The sequence below is a fragment of the Danio rerio genome, chromosome 3 (assembly GCF_049306965.1).
Source record: "Danio rerio strain Tuebingen ecotype United States chromosome 3, GRCz12tu, whole genome shotgun sequence".
Classification (NCBI taxonomy): Eukaryota; Metazoa; Chordata; class Actinopteri; order Cypriniformes; family Danionidae; genus Danio; species Danio rerio.
This window is the reverse complement of record NC_133178.1, coordinates 12,155,344-12,176,617: the sequence shown is the minus strand read 5'-3', so window position 1 is coordinate 12,176,617 and position 21,274 is coordinate 12,155,344. Positions and strand designations below refer to the sequence as shown.

General features: G+C 38.5%; 2 protein-coding genes across 6 annotated transcripts in view; both read right to left on the bottom strand.

The window, feature by feature from the left end:
• The window catches only part of wizb (WIZ zinc finger b), a 46,081-nt gene extending 40,113 nt beyond the window's left edge, over nt 1-5,968 (bottom strand). For all 4 annotated transcript variants that reach the window (XM_009299232.5, XM_009299233.5, XM_001341758.10 and 1 more), the window contains exons 1-2: nt 5,732-5,968; nt 1,907-2,086 (exon numbers count right to left, since the gene is read on the bottom strand). In XM_009299232.5, coding sequence (XP_009297507.1) covers nt 1,907-2,011 — 105 coding nt within the window. In that variant the 5' untranslated portion in view covers nt 2,012-2,086; nt 5,732-5,968. The remainder of the gene's footprint in view (nt 1-1,906; nt 2,087-5,731) is intronic.
• Nucleotides 5,969-10,027: 4,059 nt separating this feature from the next.
• On the bottom strand, nt 10,028-19,652 carry pglyrp6 (peptidoglycan recognition protein 6). 2 transcript variants are annotated; one of them, XM_073943377.1, is made up of 7 exons: nt 19,479-19,652; nt 19,243-19,394; nt 18,305-18,553; nt 14,804-15,586; nt 12,927-13,137; nt 12,311-12,605; nt 10,028-10,109 (listed from the first exon to the last, which is right to left on the bottom strand). In XM_073943377.1, the coding sequence occupies exons 3-7, from the start codon at nt 18,495-18,497 to the stop codon at nt 10,095-10,097; spliced, it is 1,497 nt and encodes a 498-aa protein (XP_073799478.1). In that variant the 5' UTR covers nt 18,498-18,553; nt 19,243-19,394; nt 19,479-19,652; the 3' UTR covers nt 10,028-10,094. The 2 variants fall into 2 exon arrangements, with proteins under 2 accessions (XP_073799478.1, NP_001038687.2); NM_001045222.2 differs by lacking the exons at nt 19,243-19,394; nt 19,479-19,652 and having other exon boundaries at nt 10,030-10,109; nt 18,305-18,546.
• Nucleotides 19,653-21,274: the final 1,622 nt, after the last annotated feature.

The window sequence follows — 21,274 nt, the reverse complement described above, 5'->3', positions numbered from 1 at the left end:
GGCTATATTTTCCGGAAATATATCCAGTTTCATTGCTGTGCCAATGACAATCAGCTTTACTTGTCTTCCAAACCATCGATTTTTTTCCCCTCCATCTTCCTTGAGCAGATGTTTATTGTGAGGGTTGCAGGTTTGTCCGCTTTTCCGGAGTGTATGTTTGATCACGTGGGTTTGTTTTGTTTTGGTTGTCCATGTGTATTTGTTATGCTCACGTGCTATGACGACACTCAGCTGGTCTGATTAGCTCGCCAGCTGAGGCTCATTATTGTGCCTATATCTGGGCTACGTTTCTATGTTTCTTGGTCAGTTTGTTTCACTTGCTCATGTGTGTGTTGTCTGTGCTCAGGTCCCTGAGGAGAATTACCTGGACCCTGTTATCCTGTCTGTTCCTGCCCTGGGTTCTTCGTCCTCCTAGCCTGTCACTATTATTGTTTGTTCATTTTGACTTTGTCAAATAAACATTGTCACTTGCTATTGGATTCTCTCAGACCCTTATTTTGATCATAACAGTTTATCTCCATTGCGCTGAAATGTTTGCTCATTAAGAAGTCCCACAGTGCACCGTGAAAATCAGAGAGCATCAGTGCTCACTATATTCCCTTAACAGATTCTGAAAATTATGAATTACATGAACCAACTCACTAAAAATTGCGACAAATGAGAATTTGTTTACAAAAGAAACTGTTATCCGTTTATATTTACCCACACTGTAAAACCCAATAGGCAGGGGTGAATTCAGTGATTTGGCGGCCCTAAGCAATTCCAGCCATGGGGCCCAGAAGTTTGTACTTTAATTTATTCTTAATTGATCCATTTTGCTTTTGTTTCCTAAAATCACTTTTATATCTCATTTTCTATATTTTGTCAACATCTTTTGAAACTTCTAAAATGATTTGATTCCTTAAAATGTATTTACGGCTAAAATAATATATTAACTTTTTTTTCATTTTATTACGTTTTAATCAAACATGTTTAATCTTTTAATTACGTTTTTAAAACTAAATCTTTACCCGATTTGACTGCTGGACTGCTCCATGATTAATGGCGGGGGACACATTTGCGCAGAAGTCATGAGAAATTTGACTTTTATTTTTTTTAGACCCTCGTCATACAAAATATGATCAAAAAGGATGTTTTATATATCATTTATTGGTATAATTTATACTTCTGGATATTTATTTGGGGGCCCCCAGATATCCTTGCTCATTGGTTAAATCCGCCCCTGCCAATAGGTTAAGGTAACTCAAACCATTTGAGGAAACCAATTGCAACAAGCCATTTAAGTTAAAAAACTAATCCTAATGAGTACTGTGAACTTAATCCATTTGAGTAAATGAAGCGATCTGAGCACAGTAAAACCCATTATATGAAGAGAACTCAAATCAACTGATTACTGGAATACTCAACAAGTTGAGGCAACTCAAACCGTTGGACGAAACCGAATGTTACAAACCATTTGAGTTAAAAAGCTAATCTATATGTGTACTGTGAACTTACTCCAGTTAAGTTGAAGTAATGAGGTATTTATTTAACTTATTAGCTTCAACACTGAGTTCAAAACTCTTTTCAAATATGTAGAATTTACTTAACAGCCAATTTTGAGTTAACTACACTCATTTCACTTGATAAAGTTGACTGTTTAAATCAGCATAAATCAGCATTGTTAACATTTATAAATGATCAATGGTTGACATGTTGTTCATATATGACATTATTTATCTATGATATACTTTTTTAAACATTATGAAATTAATATGTGAAGCATGACGTCCTAATGAGTAGAGAACCAAGCAGGGGAGTGGACTGAGATGCATCTAATGACTATCACTTATATATTCTACACCCAAAAGAAAGAAAATGGATGCAAAGATAAAGGCGGCAATTGTGTTTAGTGTCTCGGCTATACCAGGAAGGAGCAGTTTAGTAGGGATGTGGATGTTGAAGGCAGTAGAGCTTGGCTGGACATCAGATCTTGTGGGTCCCCAGTTGAGAGATCGTCCTCGGGCTCCATGGTCCCCGGTGCAAGGGTTTGTGTGCAGCTGCAGTTCTCCTCTCCTGTCCTACATTATGAAGAGCGATTCCATTTCTGGAGAAACATACACAAAGTCTGATTGACCATCATACACTTACATTCGTGCAATTAGCGAATTTTAGGCTTTTCTCATACTGTAAGTAACTTTCTTCCTGCTTTCCCCGAGAATCGAACCCACAACATTAGTATTGTTAGCACCATGCTCCACTATATCAACTAATTACATCATAACTTGTCATAAATCTGTCATAATCAGATCATAATCATGAGGCTCTTATAATTGTGTATTGAATTTTATAACAGCGTCGTTAATATTTGTCTTTAATTTGTCAATTGTCAACAACTATTAATGATGCTGTTATAAATCTCTTTGACAGTATTAATGAGACATTTTTATGACGAGTACAAATTGTTCCTTTTGTTCCAAATTGACACTATTATGATGGCCAATGACATGTTTATGACAGATTTATGACAAGTTGTTGTCTTGATAATGCCAAGCTGACAAAGACAGGTTATGATGCATTTGTTAATGTCAAGTTGCTAAAAACACATTCATATTTAGACATTTGTCATGTCGTGATTATAGAGGTGTTATGACAGTCTTATGAACACCCCCTACAGGTAAAGTGTTTCAGATTATAGCACTTTTAGGATGCATTGAAATGGCAGTTTGGATATACAAATCACTGAGTACCAAAGAAGTCCACTATATGGTATTAAATCACTATATTGAGGGGAAAAAGGTGTTTTCTGAGCAGAAATGCACCACAGATTTTGTCTGCCTTTGCTAATAGCCATTTTTAATATATATATATATATATATATAATGGTGCATACATCACAATGTACACTCATTGGCCACTTTATTAGGTACACCTGTCCAACTGCTTGTTGACGCACATTTCTGATCAGCCAATCACATGGCAGCAGCTCAATGCATTTAGGCATGTAGAGATGGTCAAGACGATCTGCTGCAGTTCAAACTGAGCATCAGAATGGAGAAGAAAGGTGATTTAAAGGGCCATGAAACCCCCTCGTTTCAGCAGGGTGTTTTCACACCTCTTCTTTGGAAAAAGTCAGAAAAGTGGGCGTGTCCAGCTCTGTTTAGGGGGGAGTGTCGGAGGAACTAAAGTGGGAGGGTGTGGGAGTGTCGATTTGGGCACGCGCGAGTTTCAGAGTCAAAATAAACACACACACACACATACATACAGGAGAATGTGATGGTGTTTAACCTACATGGACATCTGTAGTCGAATTATTAGCCAAATTATTAAATGGTGGACTTTAACTGCAGTTTGGCTCTTTCACACACAGGGTTATAGTTTGGTTGTAACTGTTAATGCTAACTTGTTTACACTGGTGCAATAGTTTGTTTGATACGAATAAAATACAAACTGAATAAACAGAGCACTGGTCGCTCACTTACCAAATCTGTAGAGACAGGACAATCACCAGCAACTAGCCGCGTCTTTATGAAGAGAATACTACAAACGATTCCAGATCCCAGCGTTTGCAGATGAGAACAGCTCTCAGGTAAACAATAATCCTCCTTAGACACGTAAGTTATTGTTGTCGCGCGTCGCGTACACTGTTAATCCACACGTGACTCCAGCTGAGCTCTCACAGAGAGAAAATGAAAACGAAACTTAACTGCAGCAAACTATAAAAGCAACACTTCACGCTTGTTTTGCCAACACAACGTGGCGTCTCTGTCCTGAAAACACGGTGATAGTAATGAATATTAATGAAGTTGCACAATAGAGTGCGCTGATTGGTTTGACCCAAGCCTTACTCATGCATTAATGCATCACACTGTAAGACGTAATAAGACTCACTCGGGCACAGACGTCCAGTCTGCACACTGGAATACAACGATATTATGTCATGGCCGTGATGCAGCTTCAAAAATTCGTTTCAAACAGGAAGCACGAATTTGCTTGAAATAACGCAAAAACAACCAATTTACACTTTTTAGTGAAATATAGGTGTCCTAATAGTGTTTTTAGCAGTGTGGGACACATATACGACTGTCAACAGCTCAAAAAATGTGTTTTGGTGTTTCGTGACCCTTTAAGAGACTTTTAACGTGGGATGGTTGTTGGTGCCAGGCAGGCTGGTCTGAGTATTTCAGAAACTGTTGACTTACTGGGATTTTCACACACAACCATCTCTAGGGTTTACAGAGAATGGTCCGAAAAAGAGAAAATATCCAGTGAGCGGCAGTTCTGTGGGTGCAAATGCCTTGTTGATGCCAGAGCTTAGAAGAGAATGGCCAGACTGGTTTGAGCTGGTAGAAAGGCAACAGTAACTCAAATAACCACTTGTTACAAGTGAGGTATGCAGAAGAGGATCTCTGAACACACAACACGTCCAACCTTGAGGCGGATGGGCTACAGCAGCAGAAGACCACACCGGGTGCCACTCCTGTCAGCTAAGATCAGGAAACTGAGCCTACAGTTCACACAGGCTCATTAAAATTGGACAATAGAAGGACTGGACAAACATTGCCTGGTCTGATGAGTCTCGATTTCTGCTACGAGCTTTAGATGGTAAGGTCAGAATTTGCCGTCAACAACATAAAAGCATGGATCCATCCTGCCTTATCAATCATTCAGGCTGGTGGTGGTTGTGTAATGGCGTGGGGAATATTTTCGTGGCACACTTTGGGCTCATTAATACCAATTGCGCATCGTGTCAACACCACAGCCTACTCGAATATTGTTGCTGACCATGTTCATCCCTTTATGACAACAGTGTGCCCATCTTCTGATGGCTACTTCCAGCAAGATAGCACCCCATGTCATAAAGCGTGAATCATCTATGGTTTCTTGAACATGACAATGAGTTCACTGTACTCAAATGACCTCCACAGTCACCAGAGCTCAATCCAATAGAGCACCTTTGGGATGTGGTGGAACGGGAGATTAACATCATGGATGTGCAGCCGACCAATCTGCATCAACTGTGTGATGCTATCATGTCAACATGGAGCAAAATCTCTAAGGAATATTTTCAGTATCTTGTTGAATCTGTGCCACGAAGGATTAAGGCAGTTCTGAAGGCATAAGAGTGTCCAACGCAGTACTAGTAAGGTGTACCTAATAAAGTGGCCGGTGAGTGTATGAGTGGGAAATCCAAACAGATACCATCAGATTTCTATATGGGAAAGTACATACATTCATATTGTTTAAGGAAATGACAGATTGATTCCCTATGTAGCGTCATTGTGTCTTGGCTGGGATTCTTTAGGGTGCTTTGAACTAGCATTTAACTAAAAAGATATGCAGAAAAATCCTCAAAAATTTGAATTTGCCATTAAGTGAAGGAAAAAATTGACATAATAGATGTCTAGTGATTGACTAAATCATCAGCACATAGTCATTATCATTCAGTAAGTGAACTAATGCTTCAATTTACTACCTATGAAATATGCAGCATGTTTAATAAGAGTACAAATCTGTATAGTATATTTCTGAGGAGTGTCTGACCTATTTTATCATGCCTCATTTCCTATGTTAATAACAGGCCTTTTTTTGTAGTCTCCCGAAAATATGGACTCCTCTAAATAACTGGCATTATCAGTATTTAAACACCGCCTTTCTCCGTGAGTGAGCTCAATGTAAGACCATTAAACATCTCCCAGCCAGGACGCGTGTGCGTGAGTGTGCGGTGAGGATGAAATTGTGCAAGACTCACGGAAAGCGGCCTGTCTTTGGGAATCTCCTGCGTCCAATCACATCGCTCTGTTCGTGTCCTAAATGCATTCAAGAGGCTCGACGGCTCGGGCTCATGTAAAGCATGTGTGCGTCGCGCTTTATGCGTGCCGGAGCGTCGCCGCCTGCATTCGCGGACACCGAGAAAAGCAGCGCCGCGGTGGAGCTCCCGGTGAAGACCGACCGCCTTTGCACTCTAAACACCGGACTCCATGTTGTTAGTTTCGGAGGGATGGTTGGTGACGTTGGTGGGGAGGGGAGAGGAGTTTGTGTATCAGCCGCGGTGTGTAACTCTTTCACAGCAGGTTCGGAGATGAACGGCATCCGATCAATGCGGAATAATAGCGGGCGAGTTTAGTGCACTAGCTAGTGCTTGAAGAGGACATGGCTGACTTTAGTTAAAGACGGGAAATTAATTAGCTAGTTGTAGTAAAAAATAATAATAATAAAAACTTTCAAATAGCTACATGAAAGTAAAGATGAAATGTAAAATATTGTATGCAATGTGTGTATGTGTGGCTTTATATACACATCTGATTTCTTTAATCTTTGCCATGATAACACTACATAATAGTTGACTAGGTATCTTTTAAAACACTAGTATTCAGCTTAAAGTGAAATTTAAAGGCTTAACTAGGATAATTAAGCAAGTTTGGGTAATTGGGCAAACCATTGTATAACAGTAGTTTGTTCTGTAAACAATCAAAAACTAATATTGCTTAAAGGAGCTAATAATTTTGACCTTAAAATGGTTTTAAAATATTTAAAACTGCTTTTAATCTGGCCGGGATAAAACAAATAAGACTTTCTCCAGAAGAAAAAATATTATAGAAAAATTTCCTTGCTCTGTTAAACATAATTTATAAATTATTCTATATATGTGTATATATATATATATATATATATATATATATATATATATATATATATATATATATATATATATATATATATATATATATATATATATATATAAATGTGTGTGTGTGTGATTAATGATTTAATTAATATTTTCGAATGTTAAATTATCTAGCCAAGATAAAATGGTGCTGTTCAAAAGTCTAGCCAAAATTTATATAAAAAAGTAAATTATAAATAAAAACTTATGAAAATAAAAAAAATACATTAAAATATTTGACACGTAAAATAAAATATTGTAATATTGATTAATGTAGCTGCCGTGGTGTAACTCTTTTACAGCAGGTTCGGAGATGAACGGCATCTGATCGATGCGGTATATAGGGGACGAGTTTAGTGCACTAGAAGAAGGACATGACTCACTTTAAGAGTTAAAGATGGGAAGTACTCGATTTAAAAATCGATTTTCGCTGTCAATTTCACATTGTTGTTGTATTTGCACAGTCTGCATTTTGCATGTGAAGTTTTTAAACTAATTTCGAGAGGAGCACGTGATATAATTGACCGCAGCTGGCCGCCTATCTACACTCATTAGTTAGCCAGTCAGATCTATCCCAACTTACTATAAATAGCCTAGCTAGAAATTACTCCCTTACCTTCGTTTTCCGAAGAAACCCCCCATCCACCTCCTTTTAAAAAAGGGGAGCTCTCGAGAACCACCTGATCTCGTACTCCCCTTACATGCTCTATGGACCTGGCGGGAGCCCTGGGCTCAACTATCTCCGAGCTCAGGGTTCTCTCCCGGGACAGCATGCCAAACCTGCTTACAGTTGTCAAGCAATATCTAAGTGTGAACTCTTGAACTGTATTTTGTACTGTCCAGAGCCAGCACCTAAGCTTTTCACTCATCCTAGCACACGTGCTGCTGATGATGCGACAATAAAAGTGATTTGATTTGAAATGATAATTAAAACTTAAAAATATATGAAAGAACATATACATAAAATAAATGTTTGAATAAATAAAAAATAAATGCCCCCTTTGATTTTTTTTTCTTTTTAAAATATGTTGTTTAGGGATGTTTAACAGAGCAAGGAAATTTCCACAGTATGTTTGATAATATTTTTTCTTCAGGAGAAAGTCTTGTTTGTTTTATTTCGGCTAGAATAAAAGCTGTTATTAATTTTTTAAAAGTCATTTTAAGGTCAAAATGATTAGCCTATTCTAAAAGATTAGCATCTTTTACAATAACTTTCCTAATTATCCTAACCTGCCTAGTTAACCTAATTAACCTAATTAAGCCTTTAAATGTCACTTTAAGCTGTATAGAAGTGTCTTGAAAAATAGCTAAATATTATGTACTGTCATCATGGCAAAGATAAAATAAATCAGTTATTAGAAATGAGTTTTTAAAACTATTATCTTTAGAAATGTGTTGTTAAAATCTTTCCGTTAAATAGAAATTGTGGAAAAAATAAACAGGGATGCTAATAATTCTGACCTCAACTGTGTATATATATATATATACATATACAGTTTTATTTTTAAATATGTCAAACAAATTATATTGTACAAACATTAACAGACTAGTTTTTACTTTACATATTAAGGATTAAAGCAGTAGTTCTCAAACTCTTTTCATCAAGTACCACCCAGTGGCGCCCCCAGAAAATTTTCTTAGGGGTGGCCAAGTAAGGCCACAACAAATCTTGTGGTGGCACACAAAAAAGTTATGAATTGTGTATATATTGTGAATAAAGAGTAATGTTATATTTTAGTTTTTGGTAAAATAAATAATGAAGTTTTAATGAATTCCAATAATTACTCTTGAAATATTGTAATTTATTCCGCAAGTACAAGTGCAAACCAAATAAAAATCAATATTTAGTCTAAAACCTCTTTCAGGTAAGTTATTTCTTGTACAACATACAATATATGCCATGTCTAACATTAATGAATTATGAATAATGAATATGATTAATTAATGAATTAATAAACCAAACAAAACCCAACAAAATTTTGAAAAGCAGATTTCAAAATGTATCTAGTTATTTATTTTGGATTTGTGGTTTTTAATCAGATGAAACACAACTTTCTCATTTCAAAAATAATAATTTCTTAATTAAAAGTGTGCAATCTCAGTGAATCAGCTTCGTCAGTGGCGCTGATCAATCCACAATAAATTTGGCTGCATTTTATTTATTCATTTATTTATTGAAGTATTGTGAATTTAAGTAAATACATTTAAATTAATAATATCAGCAACTATCATATTGGGGTGGCCACAGGGGTGGCCAGAGTTTACACAAGGGTGGCCGTGGCCACCCCTGGCCACCCCTTGGGGGCGCCCCTGGTACCACCTCGGAAAAAATTGTCTCTCCAAGTACCACCATAATGATCAGTATTGAAATAAAGTAGCGTAGTAGGCCCAGTAAAGCAGCTACAGCTCTGCACATTTCCAAAACGAGGCAGATTAATTCCTACTATTTTATTGTTTTAATTCCTATTTATTTTTGTCAGCTACTTTATACGTTATAAATAGTTTGAATATTAACACTGTATTTAAAACATAAATGACTAAAAATAACGAAAACAAACTAAAAACGTCAACATTTAAATTAAAATGTGCTTTTAAACGTTAAAAATGATAGGTTACTGTTTTTAACAGCTAAAAAAAAATTTATTTACTTAAATGTAAAGTATTAACATGTAGTAGCCTATTTATCATCACTTGGAAATGTTGCCTGGACCTCATAAATATAGGCTATATGTCATCCTATTCATATATAAAATCCTTTTTGATCGATTTTTAAATATATGTAGCATGTACACATATTTTATTCCTCCACGTACCACTAGAAGGAAGCCCGCGTACCACTAGTGGTACACGTACCACAGTTTGAGAACCACCGTGTTAAAGATATATTGAAGACGTAAACTTGTAAAGAACAAAATATTGTATGTGTATACGGCATCCGATCAATGCGGTATAATAATAGTGGAAGAGTTTAGTGCACTAGCTAGTGCTTGAAGGACATAAATGATTTTAAAAGTACATATGGGCAATAATATTGCCGTTTAAAAGTGTTAAATAATTAATAATAAATAAACAAAATATATAGAGTTGTTACACTGAAAAGGTTGCATTTTATAAGGCCATTTATTCATGTTATGTAGCTGTATATAATATGAAATAAATATAATTATTACTAGCTCACTATATTTAAGTAGTATTTCAAAATGTAAAAATATGAAATAGTAGAACTAGCCTAGTATTGAATACAGCGTCTTCATGCATTTGTATTTCAGTTAAGCTTTAAATAAACATGAGTTTACTTCTATAGTTTTAGTGAACTATAATAAGCCTGAATACATTAATGTGCAATGTAAAGTGTAGAACAACAATACAAATACTGCAATGTCTTTTTAAGCATGCATTTATTATGAACAACTGTTCAGGAAACAACATTAGCTGACGACTTCAGTCCTCAAGGCAGATAACTCTGTTGAGAAAAACACACAAACACTATTAAACACTATTACACTATTAAAATTCTGCAGTCTCTCCCCTATGCTACAGCATAGTGTAGTATTAACTACAATGAACGGATAACATGTACTAAACACTGTAGTGTGCTTTAGTTTTTACTAGAGTAATGTACTATAAGATACTGTATAAAAACCAAGAGTTGGAGGATTTGTTTATATTACTATAGTTCTTGTATTACCATAGCAACTATAGAATTGCAGAACACTTCAGGTTCTTTAGCTACTATAGTAGCCTGACTCAAAAACAGCCATACTGTTTACTATTAATTTTCTTTTCGGCTTAGTACCTTTACACATCATGGATCACCACAGCAGAATGAACCGCCAACTTATCCAGCATGTTTTACACAGTAGATGCCCTTCCAGCTGCAACCCATCACTGGGAAACACCCATACATTCTCATTGACACACATACACAACAAACAATTTAGCTTACCCAATTCCCCTATAGCGCAAGTCTTTGGACTTGTGGGGAAAACCAGAGCCCCCAGAGGAAACCCACGCCAACACGGGGAGAACATGCAAACTCCACACAGAAATGCCAACTGACCCAGCCAAGGCTTGAGCCATTGACCTTCTTGCTGTGAGGCGACAGCGCTACCCACTGCGCAACTGCGTCGCCCAAGTATTTACTTTAAATTAGTATTTTTTTAATATCGGCCCATCGATTCAATTCATATTTATTTGTATAGCGATTTTTACTATGATTTATGTTTCAAAGTAGCTTTACTAACGTGCACATTACTACATTACAATCAAATTCGGAAAAGTTAAGGTTATTAGTTACCATAACTTTATTCGTTACTAATAACTTTAACTAATGAAGACGTAACTAATAGCTTTTAACAGTTAAAGTTACTGTGTATAAACATAGTTAACCTGCAGCTATATAGTATATACACTCACCGGCCACTTTATTAGGTACACCTGTCCAACTGCTTGTTAACGCAAATTTCTAACCAGCCAATCACATGGCAGCAGCGATGCATTTAGGCATGTAGACAAGGTCAAGACGATCAGAATGGGGAAGAAAGGTGATTTAAGGGACTTTGAACGTGGCACGGTTGTTGATTCCAGACGGGCTGGTAATTTCAGAAACTGCTGATCTACTGGGATTTTCACACACAACCATCTTTAGGGTTTTGAGAGAATGGTCCGAAAAAGAGAAAATATCCAGTGAGTGGCAGTTCTGTGGGTGCAAATGCCTTGTTGATGCCAGAGCTTAGAAGAGAATGGCCAGACTGGTTTGAGCTGGTAGAAAGGCAACAGTAACTCAAATAACTACTAGTTACAAGTGAGGTCTGCAGAAGAGTATCTCTGAACACACAACACGTCCAACCTTGAGGCGGATGGGCTACAGCAGCAGAAGACCACACCGGGTGCCACTTCTGCAGCTAAGATCAGGAAACTGAGGCTACAATTCACACAGGCTCACTAAAATTGAACAATAGAAGATTGAAGAAACATTGCCTGGTCTGATGAGTCTGCTGCGACATTCGGATGGTAGGGTCAGAATTAGGCATCAACCACAGAAATGCTTGGATCCATCGTGCCTTGTATCAACAGTTCAGGCTGGTGGTGGTGGTGTAATAACGTGGGAGATATTTTCTTGGCACACTTTGGGCCCATTAGTACCAATTGAGCATCGTGTCAACACCACAGCCTACCTGAGAAATGTTGCTGACCATGTTCATCTCTTTATGATCACAGTGTACCCATCTTCTGAGGGCTATTTCCAGCAGGATAACGCACCATGTCATAAAGCGTGAATCATCTCAGACTGGTTTCTTGAACATGACAATGAGTTCACTGTACTCAAATGGCCTCCACAGTGACCAGATCTCAATCCAATCGAGCACCTTTGGGATGTAATGGAACGGGAGATTTGTACTATAGATGTGCAGCCAACTAATCTGCATCAACTGTGTGATGCTGTTATGTTAATATGGAGCAAAATCTCGGAGGAATGTTTCCAGTATCTTGTTGAATCTATGCCACGAAGGATTAAGGCAGTTCTAAAGGCAAAAGGGGGTCCGAACCCGTACTAGTAAGGTGTACCTAATAAAGTAGCCAGTGATGTGTATGGTGAGGTATTTGTGTATATAGTGTATGGGTTGCCAGCACAATACATGTCATTGGTTTATCATGTTTCACCTGGTATCGCTCCCATGTCTGGATCTGGCGGTACAGGGTGTTTCCAGGACACTCGGTGGCCGCGGCCTGTCTGTGTCCGTACAGAGAGTATGATTTGGACAATCGTCCTCCGTTTGTGGCGCAGTAAGTGAAGTCGTAGCGCACCATATTCATCGCACTGCTGGCAGGGAGAGTGGAGGTGTAGTCGCCGATGAAGCAGACGCCGTAGCCAATAGAGTTGTAGCCGTAGGTGTGAGCGCCGACCCAGTTCCATCCGCGGCCTTCATACAGGTTTCCATCAGAACCCGCCACAAAACTACAGTGATACGAAGAGGGAAAGTTAGGTAGGGAATAATTGACAGATTAGCTGTTTAATTATTAGGGGAAAGAGGTGTAACAGCAGGGATGGAATTAAAATAAAACCACTGAGCAAGGTAACCCAGCAAACTTAGTCCCTTAGCAGATGCTTTTGTCCAAAGTGACTTACAATTGAGGAGGCATTCAGCAATTCAACAAGAACAGGCAATACACTCAAGACGTGCTAATTAATCACAGGAACTATTTGTGCTAGAGAACTAAGGTATTAAGTAATAAACTCCAGTATGGTGACGACACTAATACGCAGGATGTTCCTGACCTGTAGCCGATGTCGGACCAGCCGTTGCTCTGCTGGTGGTAGCGCTGCATGGAGCGCATCTCGGCCGCACACTGCTCAAAAGTGGTGCAAGGTTTGGAGGGCTGATACGTGTGGTGGATGAAGAGATACCGCACAGGCAGAGACAGATACGATGGGGAGCCGATGTATGAAGCTGCGCCCCACTGAGACCTTGTGATGATGTTGGGACACACTGGAGAAAAAAACGAGAGTAATGTGGCAGACTGCAATGTTTCACAGGTAGAAATTGTGAAATAATTAAGCTAGCTTACATTTTCTTTTGAAAAATGTAGGGAATTTAACATTAATATAATTATAGTCAATGTAATTCGTCTTTTTGGATAAGACGAGGCAAGGCAAGCACATTCGGTGATCAAGTTTTTTTTTAAAGTTTGAACTAATTCCTAAACTTTATTAATCAAGTTATCTATGGCCAGCTTTCATTTGTATAAATAAAACTGACTTCCTGACAAAGAAAATGCATAAATAAAGCAAGAAAGGTGGAGAAAATAACCAAAATACCAGTAAAATCGATAGAATGGTGGGCAGCAAGCACAAGATGGGGTTTAACTAGCTGAAATAATACCTAATTTATCGCCCTAAAGATATCAGCCTAATTACATTAAACAGCATCCATTCATTCCTAGCATATTCCAGTGATAAGACACTTGAGTCTGGTTTAGGAGTTATGAATGGTTTTGGCCAACATATCACCCCATCAGGTTGTCTGGGACATGCCTTGGTCAAGGGATATGGGTCACTTTAGTCTGATTTTTTAATGCCCTTCACTTTGCCCCCCTTCTTGTTAACTCACTGCTTACATTACACTAGTGGCCACTACTGGCAGAACATCTATATGGGTTTAAATGTAATGCCTTAAACCAGGGATGGGCAAACTCTGTCCTGGAGGGAACCTGCAGAGTTTTGCTCCAACACTAACCAAACACACCTGAACAAGCTAATCAGTGTCCTCAAGTGCACTAAGAAAGTTTTAGGTGGGTGTTTTTGGTTAAGGTTGGTGCTAAACTCTGCAGGACATCAGCCATCCAGGACCAAGTTTGCCCATCCCTGCCCTAAACTCTTGAGCGCTTGGAAACTACACTGTTGTGATGTCACAATCGCATTGCATTCTTGGACATGTAGGGGATGAAATGGACATATGAAGCTGAACCGCTCCCTCTGTTAAAATTAAGGTTAAGTCCATGTGAACTTCCCTCATTCACTAAAGAGGTTAGAGCCAGCTACAAGTGGACTGGTCAGCTCTGAGTGAGTGGGATACTTCATACGGCCTACTTGAGGCGTAGCCCTAAGTCTCCGGGCTGCAGCAGTGACTACTTGCCCTGATTAGTGTCCTGACCACTGAACAAGGGAGCTAATTGAGACCCCTTAGATACAACTGATGGGACACTTCGATCTCCTGTGATCCTTTGTGCAAGGAAGTTGTTCCATTTGGAAGGGCTTATCCCTATGCCCTAAACCAGATATCTTCACCCCTATTTTACAGAAAATTATCAGGGACATATAGGTGCTGAAATGGACATATGAAGCTGACCCGCTCCCTCTGTCAAAATTAAGGGAATGTCTACATAAACTCCTCGTTCACTAAATCCAGCGGAATGCACTTTAAAATGGCGACAGGGATTCCCCTGAAGTGAAGTGGTTAGGAAAGTTTGCGTGTCTAAAAATAAAGTCGAACATGGTAGATTGTGAGGGTACAACAATCTAGCAATGCTTCTCTAGGAAACTTACGGTTTGGTCTGCTCAATCAGTTTAAAGGCAGAATGGTGACCTTTGGACGTTTCTTACAATTACAATTGGATTTCAGACATGAACCCCTATTAATAAATTAATTTTAATACCTGCATACACATGAACAAACTCCTCAAAGCCCTCATTCACAACATCATCCAGCTTCTTCCTCTCATCCTGGTTTAAGTTTCTGCGAACCGTCAGAGCTCGAACCACTTGTGTTTTCATCAGAGAGAAGTCAGCCATGTTTCTGAAGTTCATCCTTCGCTTCTGACTTATGAGACGTGGAGCGGCATCGTCCAGCTTCTGACTGTAATAACTCCTCAACAGGCTACTCAGAGACTCCTCAGGATGGTCAGACGAGGCCATTTCAGACCCCAGAATAAACCCATCCATCCCTCCGATTATCAGGGCATCCGTCGCCAATGAAGGCAAACCAGAGAGAGTGTAGACTCTTGGAGATTTAATGCTGTCCCAATATCCTTTGGTGCCCAGAAGAGCGCTGGACTCCTGATTCTGGACATGATGGACAAAAGAGTTGAGCAGGTTTTCGGTCAATGTTAAAGGATAGAGATCGATAGATTGAAGGCCGGCCTCGAGTCCCAGGAGCAGAGGAGCCAACGCCACATTTGAGCCATCCAAAGTCAGCACCACACCTTCTTCCGTGATATCCGACACATGGTGATTGATGAGTTCATGGATGTTTGAAGCCACTGATGGATCCATCGTGAGCTCTGGATGTGCATCACCAAGGAGCTGCTGGCTCAGGTCGGTTTCCAAACCGGAGGCTTTACGAAGACCTTTTAGTACGTCCAGCATTGAGAGAGCCGGATTCACAGCTTCAATGCTCTCCACAGCGCTAATGAAGTCATCCATGCGCTTCAGGGTAGTGGCTAATGGGGGAAGATAATAACAAACCAACAATTACATAAACAAGGAAACACTGTTTACTCGAAAACAGCCATTAAAAGTTTGCACAAAATCAAAAGTATGTTATTCAACCTCAAGGCAATCTAACGATGTGTTAGAGGCTTTATTTTCACGGTGCATTGTGGGACTTTTCAGGTTGTATCGAGTAGGAAATGGTGCATAACCCCTTTAAGAGCACATGCTAGTTTTTGTTGCTATGGTTACATTAGACATGAGCCCTGCATGTGTGTAAGGGTAACGCACTGTTGCACTATTTATTTAGTAACGTTAACCTTGTGTGTGAGCATTTTGTTTTCAAAGGTGAGTTGTGCCAATTTCCCAGACAATAAATTGCCAGTTGGTGAATGGTCTTTGCGAATATCGTTTATACGAGGACTATCCATATTGCACTGTACACATGCCATTCCAAGGTCACAAACATTTCAGTGCACTGGAAGAATACTGCAATAGACACAGCACTTCAAATGGACGACTGGGTGATCGAGAAAGGGTATAAACGGAGATTGGAGCCAGCAACCAACTGGGCTGGTCAGCTCCGAGTGAGTGGGATACTTCATACAGCCTACTTGGGGTGTAGTCCTAGGTCTCCCGGCTGCATCAATGTCTACTTGGCCCTGATCAGTATTCTAACCACTGAACAAGGGAGCTAATTGAGACCCCAAGGACACAACTGATGGGACACTTCGGGCTCATGTGATCCTTTGTGCAAGGAAGTTGTTCCATTTGGAAGGGCTCATTCCTATGCCCTAAACCAGATATCTTCACCCCTATTTTACAGACAGGTAATTATCAGGGACATATAGGTGCTGAAATAGACATATGAAGCTGATTTAGACTGTCAGGGTACAGCTTGCAAGAAAGTTATTCCATTCGGAAAGGCTAACCCCTATGCCCTGAACAAGGTATCCTTAACCCTATTCTTGGAGATCTACCATCCTGCAGAGTTCAAACACAACTGAACCAATTATTTAGGGTTTGAAGCAGCATAATTGATATTTACAGACAAGTGTGTTCAATCAGGGTTGCATCTGAAATCTCCAGGAAAGTAGATCTATCTTGTAACAACGTGGCAACTCCTGCCCTAAACCCTTCAAAGCTGTCCTTCAAGAGGGCAAGCGCTTCAAAGGTCTATACGCTTATTTCACGCAGCCGCCATTTTAAAGAACCAAAGCGAGGCTGCGGTGGGAAGAAACCCGGAACTATAGGACCAGCACTGTAAACATTGCAGTAACATGCTGTGGACTACAAACCTCCAGCTGTTGCCGAGATTTTAAAATGCAGAAATGGTGTAAACATCACTTTAATATTATTCTGCAAGTTTATTTTAAACAATTAAAAGCAATTTAGCATCAAACAAGATCACAATCTCAGTGATACGCTTAAACTTGTGTCCTCCTGGGCTTCAGTTCATAGCACCAGTTAAACACAGTGAGGACGCTTTCCTGCTTCAGCCCGTGCAACCCGGTGAGCGATAAAACATTGCAGTCCTCTGCAGCACACCCTCGTGTTGTCTGTAATAGTGTTGTCCCGGTACTGAAGTTTTAACCCCGGCTATTTCCCGCTAACATGGAAGCGCCGCTGAGCGCGGATGACTCGACTGATCTTTAAGGCTGCTTCTCGTTTCAGTATCCGTGTCTCTGTGTTTGGTTTGCACTCAGTTTACTGCTCTTCACCCAGTGCAAACACAGATACACGAAGACTGAAGCGCCAAGCAGCCTTGAAGATTAGTCGAGCCATCAAGCAGATCGCTCCTCTGTCTGTGTTGCGTGTGTGCTCGGTAAACACAATCTCGGCCAATCACAGTCATTTCTGTTGAACACGTGACCACAATGGCAAATCAGCGCTGTTTTAAGAAAGCCATCAAGAGTACCTTAATGTTCGCGGGAAATTTATGTTTTTTCGTTTAATTCAGTATCGTGACAAGTCTAATATAGTGAAAGAATCAGTTTATTAACTCGAGTTTGATAAATGGCATCTAAAAAGTGTGTTTGGGAAAGAAAACATTAGCTAACTAGTGCCATTTCCCTAACTTAGCTGAAAATGAGCTCTGATATTCCTTATGATATTCACCATTCATTCAGAACGGACCTCCGGGTCACCCAGAAGGTGGTGAAATGATAAATTTGTGTCACTTTCTTTGCTATTTATCCAGTTACACAACATTTCTTCAGTATGTAACTCCCATTGATACTTCCGGGTTTCTTACCACCGCAGCCTCGATTTCGCTTTTGAAAATGGCGGCCGCGTGAAATCAGTCTATTGATGTTTTCCAAATGGTATGCATTACCCTCCGAAGGAAGATTTTAAAAAATACAACTGATGGACATGATGGATGAGCATGGAAGCTGTTCCACACCTCGTTGCCGTAAATCAGATATCCTCAACCCTATTCCTGGAGATCTACCTTCCTGCAGAGTTCAGCTCCAACCCCGAGCAAACACAACCAAATAATTATGGCCTGAGGCAGCACTTGATAATTACAGACAGGTGTGTTTGAGAAGGTAGATCTCCGGGAACAGTGTTGGTGACCCCTGCTTAAATCAGGAACTGCTAATTTACTGATATTTTGACTGTAAGAGATCAAGGCATTCATATTTTTGAAGCTTGCATGCACAGATAAAAAGCAAACCATCAGTGACTTTCAGAATAAAGTGACTAGAACATTGACAGTAAAAGCTCACCTTCAGCAATGCCACAGGCGAACAGCATGAGCAGGGAAAACAGCCGTAGATCCATCATGAAGACAGAGTAGTTGAGCGCTAAATATCCTCTGATGATGAAGTCTGATTGTGTGTTTGCCTCAGAGCTCGCACGCCTTTTAAATCCATCCTGACCCTTACGTAAGCACACACTGATAAACTGCCTTCCCATCATGCATGTGGCTCGAGCTTTGAGAAGTGGACAGATGCTTTCAACGTGCGCTAAACAAACTGATAAACAAATAAATATATAACGTTATTTCTGTTCAAGTACAGTGGAACACTAAATTATTGGTCTTTCCAAGTGACCTTGGAAAATCACGAGTAGAATGTTATGTCGTCATCTTAGAAAAGACGGAAGAAATTGGAAATTAGACATTACTTATTATAAGTATGATGTTTCAAAATGTTTTGAGACTATAATTACGAATAATTAATTACAAATTTCATGGCAGTTATAATAATTATGCCTTTAAATGTACATATGGTTTAGGTGTCACATTATATTTTGTATAACTGATTGCAACCTAACTACTGTGCTTTTAGTAAGCATACATAATAAAAGTATGCTCAATAAAATTACACCGTTTCACTTTTACTATTAATATCGGGGCGTACTGATTACTGTAATGACTAACAGAGCTTTTCAAGTATAGAAATAAATAAATATTTAATAAGTTTAACTTGATTTTGTGTCCATACATTAGAATTTTACTTTTAAGTAAGCAAATTTTACTTTTAAGAGCAAAATACTAATTACTTTACACTCGTACTGAACATGTTGACTAAAATTTAATTCAGTTAAAATAAATTGTTTATATATCCAAAAATCTTGTCAGGGATATTTTCATCTAATCATTTGTTTCCATATACACAATAATTACAAATATGTACATAATATATGTTTGTATATACACTACCTGACAAAAGTCTTGTCGTTGATCCCAGATGTAACAGCAACAAATAATAACTTGACTCCTAGTTGATCATTTGGAAAAGCGGCAAAAGATAGATCTTTCAGCTGAATGATCTGTTGAACTGCATCCCAATCATCACAAATACTGCAGAAGACCTACTGGACCCAAGATTCATACAGAAATCAGTCAAGTGTCAATCAGTATTCTGGTAAAGGTAAAGTCATGGTTTGGGGTTACACTCATGGAGGTGTGTGTGAGATCTGCTGAGTGGATGGCAACATCAACAGCCTGAGGTATCAAGACATTTGTGCTGCCCATTCTTCAGCAGGATAGCGCTCCTTCCATAGACTGTAAAAGATATGGACGTAGTATCCGTGACGTCACCTATAGGTTTCTGAAGAACGGAAAAGAAACTACAAGGGGATTAAAAGATGCTTAAAAAACCCCAACTCTATATGGTTTTTTATTCCAAACTCTATTTTCACAAAAATTGGAGGTCTTCCTTTTATTTTAAAATGTAATTATCTACCAAATAAATTGCCAATTGCACTGTCAAAATTTCACCAGCAGGTCCTTCTTTCCTGGAAATTGTGTTATTCCCACAATTTTTCACCACATAAATGCTTTCTATGGAACAACTCTGATATTAGAATTAGAAATAAATCTATTTTTCTATCTACGTTTTTTAACCGAAATATAATTGGAATTCTCTCAATTTTTGATAAGTCCGGCAACTTTTTGTCTTATGAACAATTTATGTCTAATAATAACTTTCCATTACCTTTTAAAGAATTCAATGCTGTGCAAAAAGCAATTCCGTTAGGCCTAATTCAACTTATAAAATCTCATTTAATGTTTAATGAAAATGTTATTAAAGAACCAGAGCTGATTTTAAATGGAATTAGTCTATTTGACAACAAATGTAATAATAAATATACTCGACAAATTTTTCAAAATAAAAAATATAATGTTCCTAAAGGCAAATTTTACTGGGCATCCTTCCTTGACACAACAGACTGGAAAAAAGCCTGGCTATTACCTCATAAGTACTGCATTCCCAATAAAACAAAAGAGGTTCATTTCAAAATTCTTCATAAAATATACCCAGTAAACGGTACTTGGGCAAAGTATTATCACACATTTTTTCAATGTGAAAGCACAAAAACCTTTTGGAAAAACTTATATCTCCATATAGGTAACCACATTGCTTCTTCCAGACCCTTTCATCTTCAGGATGTCGTTTGTTATTATGGAGGTGGGGCTGATGTCAGAGAATTACATTATTGACTTTTTTATTTTGTATGGAAAATATTTTATCCATAAACAAAAATTCTCCAGTTCGCAGCCTTCTTTTTCACATTTTTTAATAGAAATTGATGTTTTTATTATATCTCTTAGATTAGTTAATAATAAGAAAAGTGATAGATTTTTAGTTTTTTATGATAAATATTTTGGAAACAGCACGGATACACAAGTCCTCCTTTCCTCTTGCTGTATTTGTGTTATGCATATGTTTAATCTTATTTATTTTTTTCTTTCTTTTCTCTCTTTTTATTTAATTTTTAATGTTTATATTATTTATCCTGATCTGTTATTGTCATTGTGTTCTTTTGTGTAAATTGAATTTTGTATGTTTGTTATTGAAGTCAATAAAAGAAAAAAAAAACTACAAGGAGGCGTAGCCAACCGTCGCCATTTTGTTCGCGCATAATCTTACCGACCGAGGCATACCAAACAAGGGCAAAGAGGCGGAGCTTGAGCAAAGCTATAGATGTCTGCTATCATTTTGCTCAGATGGGCTTTTCAATGGGAGAAACGCTTAATACTTCATTACCAGCGACTCGTTTGTGTTCTGACCACATGTGCTTGGCTGTACACTATATCAATAAAGAGTTTAGTCTCACTGCTGTAACACATTGAGCCAATAAGCATTGTTCTTATGACATTTTTCTACAGGGGTAAAAGGAGAATTACTTCCAAACAATTCAGATATAGTCTGTGTTAATAAATGCAAGACTATTGATGAAATCCAGGC

What these genes read in the sequence shown, in the direction of transcription:
- pglyrp6 (XM_073943377.1), bottom strand. Translation starts at nt 18,497, where the DNA reads ATGATGGGAAGGCAGTTTATCAGTGTGTGCTTACGTAAGGGTCAGGAT. An exon ending in GTTTGTTCATGTGTATGCAG is followed by an intron (nt 13,138 to 14,803) that starts GTATTAAAATTA and finishes TTTTTTCTCCAG; the next exon opens with TGTGTCCCAACATCATCACA. An exon ending in TGGTCCGACATCGGCTACAG is followed by an intron (nt 12,606 to 12,926) that starts GTCAGGAACATC and finishes GTATCACTGTAG; the next exon opens with TTTTGTGGCGGGTTCTGATG.